Genomic DNA, 12,877 nt, shown 5'->3' with positions numbered 1-12,877 from the left:
AAGTAAAGAAATCCAATGCTAGTTCAATGAAACTAGAAACCAAAATGAAAGAACACAATTCAAGTGTTTCCAGAAACTGTTCAAAGTCTATGAGAAAGCATAAATGACTAGCGTCACAAGTGTGCTCATTGAGAGCCTTTCAACTTCCAACGGTGAGAGTCCCGTAATTGGTCTGCGCTTCACACTTCTACCAGTCCTCTCGTCTACCATTCTGATTAGTCCATCCTGTCCTGGATACACTGCCTCGATCCGTCCTCTTTTCACTGATTTAACTTCCTTGTAAGCTTCTGGAGCTTTTCCTTACTTCCTTTCTGGCTACGACTCCTCTTCACCCTCATGTAGAAACAAGGGTCCACGCAACCAGCAGTCGTCCCATATTAACAATTGAACAAAGGCTCCCCTGGTTCCCTTATCAGCAGGGTTAAGTGTAGTTGGAATGTACCCTCACTGATTTGGACTTGAAGCGTCGTAATTTTTCCACCCGCTGGGAGACAAACTGTTTGTAGTTTCGGCTCTATCCTTGAACCCAGACGCAGACATTTGCCCTGTCCACCTAAAAGGTGGCTTTACCCATGAGAATCTCGTGTGCTCTGCTTATCTGCAATGTCAATCTCAGACTCCACTAATCACTTCTTTCTTGGGGTAATTCAAATGATAGTTATCTGTCCCAAGCAACACATCAATCCTTCCCCTTCTGGCCAGCTTCGAAAGTGGTATGTCCTGCAAATGGCTCCACAGGCCCTTTCTCTCGACCAAAATGCAATCAACAGCTTTCATGCCACCACAAATCTTTTCCGAAGTCTGTGCATCAATCTCGGTGTGCACTCGTCCATCTACACTCTCTAATCTAATGTTTAATATCATTGAGGGAAAACTAACTTGCTAATTGTTGGTGACGTTTACAGTTATTAACTATTAATCTCCCCTTTGACACCGAGTTCTTCAACTACATCTTCATCCACGTATGTGGCATCCTACCCTCACCTAAAAAAAAAACATTTACGAGTAAGCGCTTCTTACCATGCTTCAGAATTACACGAACAGTTCGTAGCGCCATCTTTTTTTCCTTTAGTATCTTGAGCGAAATTGAATTGGTGTTCAGTCCGGGAGATATCCTTTTTTGGATATAGGTATCGTGCGTTGTGATTGGTTGAGATCTAAACCAAAACAAAGTAAATTTGGTCGAGAGCTACTGGAAATGAGTAAAATTTACCAAATTGTTGATTTTGAAGGTCCAGTATGCAATTATCAGTGACGTCATCATATATCCGGAAAAGGATATCTCCCGGACTGGTTTTTTTCATCCCCCCCTTGGTGTTTCCGCTCCTTTGAGTGCCATTTATGAGAGCTGTTTGGATTTCCTGGCTTTGTTGGTTTGTTCCGGCTCACTGAATTTGGGCTGATTGAGGCTGAGTTCCCTGTGAACAAGGCTTAGATAGGTTTCCTGTTTGGTCTCCATGTAACAGTAGGTTATGCCTATCCTTACATCCGTTGATATTACACACTCTGCTCTCCAGATGGCGTGACTTTCACCATACACCACGTAAGCCTCTTTCTTCTTACCATCAACTTGGTTAGTTCCATAAGATCTACCCCTTCTCCCGCCTGATTGGCATGACTGTCAAGGGGGGTTTCCTGACTTCAAACCGTGTTTAAGTTCTGTGGCTTGCATCTGATATTCAGAATCTGTTATGGTCCAATCTTTAAGTATATTACGGACTAAACCTTCTGATTTTCCTTAACCCATCGATAGTATTGAGCCATTAGTTTCTCAGGCAGTTTATCTATTGAATAATTGTGTAAAGTGTTCTTTCTTCTAAAACCGCCTCTCTATTGTTCTCCTGCAAATTGATGATTACTGCCCGCTCCACTACGTTTGCAAACTTTTCCAATTCTTAGGCCTTTTCTTCTCTTAAAGGTTTCATTTCAAGCAACTGTTCTACATGGCACCGGATTTCCCGTCTATTTTCCTCCATATTTCCTCACTAATCTCGTCGCTTTCACCGCTTCATTCGCAGCCTCAGAATATCCTAAACTTTCAATCGTTTCTAATGCTTTACCTGACAAACATGCCTCCAGTCTTAACATTTTGAACTGAGCAGACAACACAGTTGCAATTGCATTCACGCAACTCGTGAATGCTGCATTTCAGTCCTGAAATTCAGTTTTGCTCCCACTAAATGTTGGGATGCGAACTGTTTCTAAGTTTCCTACCCCACTTTCACCATTTTTGTTAGTCAATTTGGTGTTAGAATTAAGTAAACTAACTGAATGAACATGTGTACTCACCGGCAAGGTGTTTCGTGAAAAATAAAGAACACACGACGAGCGGCGTTAGCTTCGCTTTCATTTTTTTTTTTTTTTTTTTTTTTTTAACTGGTCCGCTTCATCCCCGACTTTCACCTGCATATCTAGGTTTTTCTCTTGCTGATACAATGCCCGTAACTCTTCCAAGATTTACATGGTTTTTTCATAAAGTCCTTCCAAACGTTCCAATTTCCAGTTTCTAATTCATTTAGCTGGCTTGTTATCGACGCTTTCAACTTACGTTTTCCAGCTTTCAAATTTTCCACTTCCCCAGCTGAACCTTCTTCTTTATCTGACATGTTTACACTGATTTTCTACTCAAAAACCACGAAATTTCCTCAGACAAATTCATGTCACCTTGCCAAAAAAGCAGAACAACAACAAACGCTACCCAATGCTCCACAAACCTGATCCAAAGATGATTTGAAAATTGTTTCCCTCTAAAATTCCAGCTTTTAATCCACTTTCTGTTTCAAAATCCTACTCGAAGGGCCATGGTAGTGTTTTTTTCCTTCGGTTTCCACTCAATGTCCGCGAAGAATCCACTTCAACAAATTCAAAATGAAGTCACCACAACTTTATGTTTTGTCCAACAAACCCACGAAACTTTTTTAACATCCGGGGACTCTAATGTTGAACTGTCAATCACAGAAATACGTGCAAACTTAACTGTAATACAAATAATACAAAATCCTAAACAATTACATTTACTAAAACTCTCTGAGTTATAATTATTGAACTCGGTGAATGGCTGCCCGCCCGGCATTCTATATTATTCATCTTCTTTTTTTTTTTCTTTCAGATTGCTTGATGCAAATTCCAAAAAAAGACTGTGCGCAACTCGGCTTGTACATAAGCCTTTCGATTTGATTTATACTGATTATATTGGTACGACTTGCCTTGATAACAAACTTGGAGCATCAAGGTCACACTTTAGGTATAATCAGGAGATTCTCTTAGTGCTATAAAACAGCATGGTAGTTTTTATTATTATTATTATTATTACTATTATTATTATTATTATTATTATTATTATTATTTACCCTATTCAGACCCAGGAGAGGGTTTTTCAGTCCCCACCCCTCCCTACTTCACGAAGAAGTTGAATAATTTAAAAACTATTCAGGCTATGACCGAGCTTTCCTGAGAACGTCGAACGTCAACAATGACCTCACCATGGCACCCGCAGAGTATTGACAGCCTTGTTTTTAAATATTTGCAGTTTCTAGAAAAAAAAAATTTCTTATTAAATGATTATATTACGCTTAGTTTGGTAGTTTAGCACAGGAAGTGCAAGTTGGCCCGGCTGGGAGAACCAAAGTGGAAAAGTTGGCCCGCCTAGGAGGGTGACCCTACCATCACTAAAGGGTTACCCGACTAGTTGGGTCACCTTTCTTGCCGAGAAAACTTTTTGTTTCCCATGTAAACGGTTCAACGCGTTTTGTAAGGAATTTTATGGAAAGATGGCTCACCCAAGTTTCTCGGGTAAGCGGGTGATTCTTCACCCGGGACAACTTTTCTGCACACACATTTGTAAACGAGGCCTATAGAGATTAAAGCGACGATCGCCTTAATTGCTATTCCTATCAGGTTTAGCAATGTTTGGCGTGCAGTGAAAGAAAATATATACCAAAAAAAGTGCTGCACTACAGTTTTTGTTTAATTGCTCATTACTTTTTTTTTATTTTCTCGTTTTTGTCGTGGTCATGGTTACTCAAACCCGTTATAAACGTTACCACTCGTTACCACGAAAAAAATCTTGAAATAAGATGATTTCCTTCAAAAAATTACCGAGGATTTGATGAAAAAGACGTATGCAGAGTAGGTACCTATTGATAGACTTACTTATAGACAGGTCAATAGGGTGAAATTTAACTTTTAAGATAACTGAGCGAATCCTCGAGCGCTGATTGGTCGAGAGCTATGGTCTATGGAATTATAGACCATGAAAATGACGTAACATGTCACGCAGTGCCGGTTGTTTTGTTCGCAGGAAACTAAGAATAAATGTTATTGTAAAAACCAAATCGACCACAATATTTCACATGGTCTACACTCTTATAGACCATAGAAATGACGCCATAAAATGTTCAAAACTTTGCAGTGAAACCACTCGCCAGCGGCTCGTGGTTCCATTTGAGTTTTGAACGTTTTATGTCGTCATTTCTATGGTCCATGACAGTGTAGGCCATGGAAAATTGCCGTCTATTTGTTAAAGGAACAGTATGATCTCTGAGGTAGCATCACTTGTTCTGTAATGGGAAAACAAGACATACAAACTAAAAAGGTCTATTGATTTCTGTTGACTGCTCTTCTTTAAGCATTTTAAAGAAAGTTCATCTTAAAATTACTTAAACTGTAATAAACAATGTATAATGCATGTCAGCTTGTGTCCTTTCTTTTATAGTATGCTTTATATTAGAGATTACCATGCATGCAATTGATTTATCAATAAATTAACTTAACTGATCCTTGTTTTTATTTGTCAGGTGTAATTTAAGGATTTTGGACTCATTTGGTACAGACGCAGAATTCAACTGCCCCGAGTATAAAGTTCTTCATAAATCGCTCAAAAGTAGTTGGGGAGGACAGGATGTACATCTTCGACAGATAATGACTATGTTTCGTAAGCAAAAGACACAAGATTTTTAAGCTCAGCATTTCTATGACGTCAACGTAACGTTGCGTTGCTGATTTGATAATTCCTTTAATTTGTTAAAGGCGTTCGTCTCAGCTGGTTTATCGTACCTAGAACTCCACGTACCGTAAATTTTGACTTAACTTCTCAATTTTGTGATTTTTTTTTAACAAAATACATGTTAAAATCCTTCTTGATACGCTGTTTCAAGCGTTTAGGTTTTCTAAAGCGCCTTTTTAATTTCCCCCTACATCTTCATTCATAACATTTTAAAAATCGACAGTGTTATACCATGTTATTATACGCCGTTTTGGTGTATAGGTATAGATATAGGTATAAGTATATGTATAGGTAAATCATTGATATGGATAAGGTCGAGTCTGTGACGTCACCCATTGTTATAACCTAGGGAAAAAGTGCCTTCCTGCAGACTAATTCGGTATAGGTTTACTAATGAGCGTCTTGCCTAGGCTTCCCCGGTAAGTAACTTTAGAACCTCGATTTAAAAAATGGGAATAAGGAGCAACGCGAGAAACTGCTTATGTCTTCTATTTAGCGCTAAGGTGAAATCGGATATATAAACAAAACCACACACGAGATACCGTTTTAAAAACTTTATTGAAAACCAATGACAAAAGGAGTAAAATACAGATTGATCTGAAGGGAATGAAAAATTAATCGTCATCTTCTTCGCTCATGGAGTACTTGTAAGGTTTGACTCGAAATTTCTTATGTCGATTTCTCTTCCTCTGTTTGCCATAATTCTGTCTCAAAGAAACGACTTACTTTTGAGGTATCAGCGTTTCTCGCGCCGTTAGTCAGTTAATGATGAGAGTTAAAAGGCCTACCGCTTGGATTAGCGATTCTATTGAAATAGTCAAAGAAGGTAAGCTTTATGAATAATAGAAACAATAGAAATGTGTTGGTGGTTGTATATAGTTTCACTATCTACGAAGTTGTGTTGAAAAAAGAAAAAGAGTCTAGGGTCGATGCAGGGTCGATATGAGGTCGATGTATTTGTGGATGGCAAAATATATAGTTCAAATGAGAAGGCGGAGGAGGAGGAGGAAAAATTATAAAATTGTGGAGGAGGCGGGAAATCAAGATTGAGGTTGGAAAATATAAAAATTGTGGAGGAGGAGGGAAAATAATCAAATTGAGAAGGGGGAAATTCAAGAATGAGGAGAAGGTGGAGAAAGCTTAAAATTGTGGAGAAGGAGGGAATTCAAGAATGAGGATGGAAAATAATAAAATTGTGGATCGAGGAGGAGGGAAAATATTAAGTCATGATCCGGGTAAGGTGGATAGCAATTTCTTTTGTTATGCGGCAACGGTGCTTTCTCCACATAGGAATTTCTCATTTTTACACAGAGAATGCATAAACCTACATGAACGCCGTTTACGCAATAAAATGCATTTACACTCCACTTTCAAAGGGTGTTTTTTTGTGTTAAAAGATTTTGACCAATCACAAGAGTTGAAAACAATAGCCAAGAAAAGTTTACAATTTTACATGTTGCCCACATAGGATTTCTTTGTTATTCAAACTGAGACCAGATTTTGTTATATGGAAGATGGTTGGAAAGTATGGATGAATATATACATGTACCGCTTTATGAAGTATTGTTAACTTTTGCTGTTTAAGCCAATCAGAAGTAAGTCCAGACAATAGAAAAGTTAGCATCTTTTTTGCATTCCAACATGTTGGTTGCCGTTGTTGCTATCGTTCTTATCTGGACCTTTTCTTAAAATTGTGGAAGAGGGAATAAAAATTGAGGAGGGAAAATAATAAAATTGTGGAGGAGAAGGGAAATAAAAATGAAAAGGGAGAGGGGTAAGTAAAACATTCTGCGCAGTGTAAAAAAAAGATGGCTTGCCTTCTTTGTCTAGATCTATTTCAAAAGAATGTTTAATCTAATCTTTTTGCAATTATTTTAATAAAGGGTCATAAAGTTGATTTCTTTTGACTTAAGAAACGTGCCTGGTTTTATTGCGAGAATCAATTTATTAGTCGCGTGTTTCAATTGATCCTTGTTAAGGTATTAATTGTCTTTTTTTGTGTGTGTGTGAGTGTGCGTTTTTATAATAATACGTCAAAGTTCTCCCTTGGGGTTTTTACTGCGGAGCTGAACTTATTGGTATGCAACCATGGGCTTGTTAACTCGCACCATGCATTAACTGTCTAACGGTCAGTAAGTTAGTCTAGTGAGTTGTTTCTTTGAGGTAGAATTATGGTAAACAGAAGAAAAGAAATTGGCATCGACATAAGAAATTTTGAGTCAAACCTTACAAGTACTCCATGGGCGAAGAAGATGACGATTAATTTTTCATTCCTTTCAAATCGCTGTGTATTTCACTCCTTTTGTCATTGGTTTTCAATGAAGTTTGTAAAAAACGGTATCTCGTGTGTGGTTTTGTTTATATATATCCGATTTTTTAGCGCTAGATAGAAGACATAAGCCGTTTCTCGCGTTGCTGGATGATCGCTACTCTTATTCTTATTTTTTAAATAGAGGTTCTAAAGTTACTTACCGGGCAAGTCTGGGCAAGCCTACCGTAGTAGCGAGACGCTCATTAGTAAACCTACACCGAATTAGTATGCAGGATGGCACTTTTTCCCTAGGTTATAACAACGGGTGACACCATAGACTCAACCCTTATCCATATCAATGATTTACCTACACCTATACACCAAAACGGCATATAAACAACATAGTATACTACCTCCAGCGCCATCTTGGCACATGTGAAATTATAACTAACGCTGAATTCGGCGCAAAAATTAAGGAGTAATTTGTAACCTATTATATCATTGCCTAAATTTTCTGTTTCTTACCAGCGCATAGCCCTGACAATCTGTTCCTTGGATTTGTTGTGGACAAAGCCTTGGCAGTAGAAGAAAACAGATTGAATTCGTTTAAACAAACAACCAATATAAGCAGTTCCAAGCCAACTGGGCTTCTTTACGCCAAAAAAGCTGCATACCTAAGGGTAAGTTTGCTAGTCGAAAGCGACTTTTTACCAACGTAAGGTGTTGATGATGTAATATGGTGCGTTCTATCACAATGGCCGATAGTATTTTACTAGTGCAAAGCCGTCTTCTTAATTAAAGAGGGTGGAGGATAAAACTAATTTATTAGAAACTAAATCATTGGATAGTGCAATTCTAGAGCTCTGATTGGCTTATCCTTCACGGTTTATGAGACGTTATACCATGCTCTCCAAAAATGGTAACTTAACGCGTCTGGTCGAAATTAAAAAGAAGCTGAAAATCGGTAGTTTTTACAAATAAAGTCGGGAAGAATTCTCGATATTTTGTGGGCGTTTTTTTAATAAAACAATTATTTCACTCGCGCTTGTTAGATAGCCAACTCATATTCAACGCGCACTCATGGAATAATTATTAAATATAATTTTTAGGAAACAAAATGCTCTCTTAACTGAAACTAGCTTATATCTAATACTTTTGGTGCTTTTGATTACTTGTGAACTTACTAGTACTTTTTTTGTTTTTTTGCTTAATTAATCTACGCCAGGGAAGGAGAAAGTACATTGATGTTCTCAGCAAGTATCTAGAGATACATGGCACGATCGCAGGGAATGGAAGTGAAGTAAGTTTATGTTAACGACGGTACGGTGTTACGGGGCTTGGTGGCGTCTGGCATGCCTGGGACAGCCAAATTTGATTTTCAATAGAACTATGGACGAGGGTACCGTGGCAATACTAATTTACTACAAAGAGGCATAACTACTTTTTTTTAATTACAATAATACGCGCGCTCTGATTGGCTGTTTTCCTGTAATGACATATACAATCTGTGTTTAACTTGATAGTAGACATCCTTATGGACATCCATGTTATGGTCGATTGACAGGGAAGGGAAGTAGAGACGTTACAGTAACTAAATTTTTTGAAATTTTGGGATGGATTCATATTTATCCATTTAGAACAAGATGAAAAATGTCCACTTGCTAAAAATGAGCTTTTGGGACCGTATTATTCATTCAAAATATTTATCCGTTTCTGATTGGCTAAAATACCACGCATAATTCATTATAACCACCTATTGTCGACCAAATTTGGAAGAATTTTGCGATATGTGAAAAAATGACGTCTATCGTGCAACAAATTGCCCGATTATTGAACCGTTAACCGAGAAGACCTTTGGACGAGGTTGTGTTGTTTTTGTATTGAGTAAAAAAATCGCGGAACATTTCACTCGTTTCACGAGGAATAAATGGGAGAACTGTTTGCTAAAAACATGGCAAGAACAAGTCGACGGAGGACATCTGCTATTTGGAGTCATGAATATTTGCGGAGCTGCCGAGTAACCCTTTATCTCCTAAATTTGCTGATTATGCTCTATCGAAGATGAACTTAACATCCATGGAGGTAAACATGTTTTAGCTTTTTTGTAAACTAGGAATAATTTTGAATGAAAAATAAAACAACTTTATCTCCCCACCAATTTGCACTATATAGAACTGGCTGATTTTTGGCAAGGGGTTTTTTATCATCTTCTTCTTTATGAATTTGCCAACCAATCCCATAATTTCACACATTTAACTTGCTGTGACGTCACACTTCTCTTCTCCTTACCATCTTACGCTTAACTATAATACCCTTTCTTTTGTTAGGACTATAAAGCACTTGTACCAGACTACGTTATCAATCACGGAATAATGAAAGGAGGAGACCTTCAAAAGCTTTTGAGAACAGCCAAAGTATGTATCATGGCGCTAAGAAACGGTGTGACAACTGAATGTCCACTGATGAATTGAAATGGGAGCACAATGACTGTCCAATTACCTCAATGCAAAATCGTAAATGTTTCCTACATCAAGATCACCATCACGTCCTTTCATGGGGAATGCTTCATGTTAATTACATCTTTCAGATATATGCCAACTAGCCTTTGTGCGGAGGGTGGCTTGAAAAAGGATTGTAACTGATTTCTGTTTGTTAAATTACTATATTTTTGACAGGTATTTATTGGCCTGGGCTTTCCGTATGAAGGACCTGCACCCCTCGAAGCTATCTCACAAGCATGTGTTTTTATCAATCCAAAGGTATGATTTTCTTAACTGGCTTACCAGTGTGCATTACAGTAAACTCAGTCTGCTCATAAGCAACCTTTTAGCATGTACTTGACTGCATTCGATTTTTACGACGTTTTGAAGTTTAAAAAAGTGAGTAAAAGTACTTGATCAGCATTGCTATGAAGCTCGTTTTGAAACGGTTATAAGCCTTTCCCCCCACCGTTTCAAGGTCCTACTAAAACCCTTGACGACGTTGTTTGAGCCTGGAGGGCTGAACTTTACGGTATCTTAATCAGCTATACAAAGTGAAACGAGTGACACGAGTGGCATAATACACCTTCTGTTCCGGCTCTTTGCGGTCCCCCTCCCCGTGTGTTGTATGAGCATTATTTTCCTATCCAGGGTAAATTGGAAACAAGGGGTATGTAAAGTTTTAGAGGTAAAATAAGGTCTATATAACGGGAAATCTGCAAGCTTAAAGGCTGACGGATAAGCTTATCCCATGCTAAAGTACAAATGGAGTCTCAGATTATACATGTATATATCTATTTTTTTTTGTAGTTCGATCCTCCTCACAGCCGCTCGAACACGGGCTTTTTCAAGTCAAAACCAACATTTAGGGAGGTTGGTAAAGTTATTGACTGGTGTTTACCATATAGCAATATAACGTTGATTTGACAATACTCCCAGAAGGAGGTTTTGCTCAAAAATAGCTATTGACGTCATGAACTAATGACGTGCCATTCCTTGTAAACATGGCAACCAACTGTCTCCAACAAGTTCTTTGGAATGAATAAACAACCACTTTACAGAAGTTCTGACTTACTCATTTTAAAATGGGGGAAAAATTGTTGGCCCAGTAGCATTCCCTTTTTTACGCGGAGGATAAAGGCCACAAAAAGGGAGACATTTTTCTTGCAACCTTGCTGCAAAGAAATTTAAATAGATTACTTGTTTTATTTTAAATTATGTGTAAATTCACGCCTAACAGTTTTAGAATTAATTGACTGTTAAATAAATGACTTCATATTTTAATAATTCATTATCTTAAAATTCTAGTCTTTGGTATTTAAGGACTTTAGTATTTGCTTTAATTTAGTTTCGTTCACAGGGCCGTAAAGGTACGGAAAAACGGGCAACAAAAAACGAGCAACTTGTTTTGCAACATTGCTGCAAAACGAGTTGAATAGCGATGTTGCGCGTTTTACCACCCGCATAAAACCTGTTGCAACAAAGAAAAAACCTGCTGCCTGTCGCAACAAATCAGGTTGTTAACAGGTTTGATGTGGGTGGTAAAACGCGCAACATCGCTATTCAACTCGTTTTGCAGCAATGTTGCAAAACAAGTTGCACGTTTTTTTGTTGCCCGTTTTTCCGTACCACAAGGGAGACTAAAGTCTTTGACTGTAATAGAGAGGAGAAGTCGTCACGTCACGTTGCTATGGTACCAAAATTTTTGGATGACAACAAACCGAAAATTCACTTAAAAAGTAAATTCACATTGTTTCAACTTCATCGATCTTAAAATTTAATTTCATTAATTTCTGAAATGTTGGCAAAAGTTTTCTGGATTTAATCCGAAAGGACCATATCTGACCGTATCCGTTGTGTTTCCTACTCTGTAAAGAGGGTGCGTGAAAATAGAAAGTTTCATATCGCAGTCGTCGTGCAAAGACGGCTAAGAAATGTAAAAAAAAAAGCGTGATGCAGGTGTAAAGTTGTTGTTTTGCTAATCTAAACTTATCGGGCCTTTTTTTTTCTGCCCTTCTCGTTACTATCCCTGTCGTCTTTGCTAAATTTCGGCCCTATTGCTGTCATCCAAACATTTGGCTACCAAGGTAACTTGACGTCACACTTCTCGTCCCTATTATGCACCCTATTGAAAGTGTCTTTCATTCATTCACCTATTTAGGTGACGTCACAGCACCCATATATGGAGACATTCATTGGAAAGCCTCATGTTTACACTATTGATGTAAATAAACTTAATCTAGTTGAAGCTACTATAAAGGAAATTATATCGTTAGAGGTAAGGTAGTTCTTAGATAAAACCTTTGAACTTCACTCCTTTACCGACACAAAACCTTTATTATCAAGCAGAACCAAAACTTGCTGCTGGCTATCTTTGTATACTCTTCCCTTGATGCTTTTTGTTTGTTTGTTTGTTTTTTCAAGGTAAAACCATTTCTTCCTTACGAATGGACTCCAGGAGGCATGCTGGAACGTTTAAACGCCTTCGTTGAAAAGATGGTAAGTAGCTAAGGTGGCAAAACGATACCACTGTAACTATGCGACCATTTCGGGATAAGGTGACTATGTGCTTTTGATTACTGAACGATATGTCATTTTCCAGGACTTTTGTGAGCATGGGGAACAATGGCCACCAACCGAAGAAATGCATCTGCTGTTAGGCTCCAAAGGCGACTCCTGCAAAGAGACATGCGCCAGGAATGGTATGACATAATGGTCGTTCACTATTTACATGGGCAAACAGGTCGATGAACAGTTTTGGCAAAACAGTGGGGAAAAAGAAAAACTCCAAACGGTCAATTTCATTCCTGTTTGCTGGACCGGCGCGAAAGCCATTTTTTATTTACCTTTCAACCGGATTTTCCGCAAACCTTTAGTAAATGGTAAACAATTAACTTAAACACACACAGTATATGACTAATGTAAAAAGATTTCGACGGGGACTAGCTGTAGCCTTTCTAAAAAACCAATATAACTTCTTTGACTCAAAATGTGTATTCACTTGCTGCTTGTGGGTTACAATTCTCTCTCAATTCTCTCTGCCTATTCCGCCCTTTGCTGTTCCCGTTTTTATATCAACCGAAAAACCAGCTGCTTGAAATAAGGTAATGCGCTGACGTAAGTCTTCTGTGACTGGTTACA

At 38.1% G+C, this 12,877-nt stretch overlaps 1 protein-coding gene across 1 annotated transcript; it reads left to right on the top strand.

The window, feature by feature from the left end:
* Positions 1-8,402: 8,402 nt before the first annotated feature.
* LOC140927166 (alpha-1,6-mannosylglycoprotein 6-beta-N-acetylglucosaminyltransferase A-like) lies at positions 8,403-12,523 on the top strand. Its single transcript, XM_073376815.1, has 6 exons — positions 8,403-8,556; positions 9,584-10,015; positions 10,547-10,609; positions 11,898-12,014; positions 12,161-12,235; positions 12,339-12,523. The coding sequence occupies exons 4-6, from the start codon at positions 11,919-11,921 to the stop codon at positions 12,447-12,449; spliced, it is 282 nt and encodes a 93-aa protein (XP_073232916.1). The 5' UTR covers positions 8,403-8,556; positions 9,584-10,015; positions 10,547-10,609; positions 11,898-11,918; the 3' UTR covers positions 12,450-12,523.
* Positions 12,524-12,877: the final 354 nt, after the last annotated feature.

Source organism: Porites lutea, chromosome 2 (assembly GCF_958299795.1).
Source record: "Porites lutea chromosome 2, jaPorLute2.1, whole genome shotgun sequence".
Classification (NCBI taxonomy): domain Eukaryota; kingdom Metazoa; phylum Cnidaria; class Anthozoa; order Scleractinia; family Poritidae; genus Porites; species Porites lutea.
The sequence above is the reverse complement of the archived record's forward strand: the minus strand, read 5'-3'. Positions and strand labels throughout refer to the sequence as shown.

What these genes read in the sequence shown, in the direction of transcription:
- LOC140927166 (XM_073376815.1), top strand. Translation starts at nt 11,919, where the DNA reads ATGGAGACATTCATTGGAAAGCCTCATGTTTACACTATTGATGTAAAT. An exon ending in AGGAAATTATATCGTTAGAG is followed by an intron (nt 12,015 to 12,160) that starts GTAAGGTAGTTC and finishes TGTTTTTTCAAG; the next exon opens with GTAAAACCATTTCTTCCTTA. An exon ending in ACGCCTTCGTTGAAAAGATG is followed by an intron (nt 12,236 to 12,338) that starts GTAAGTAGCTAA and finishes GTCATTTTCCAG; the next exon opens with GACTTTTGTGAGCATGGGGA.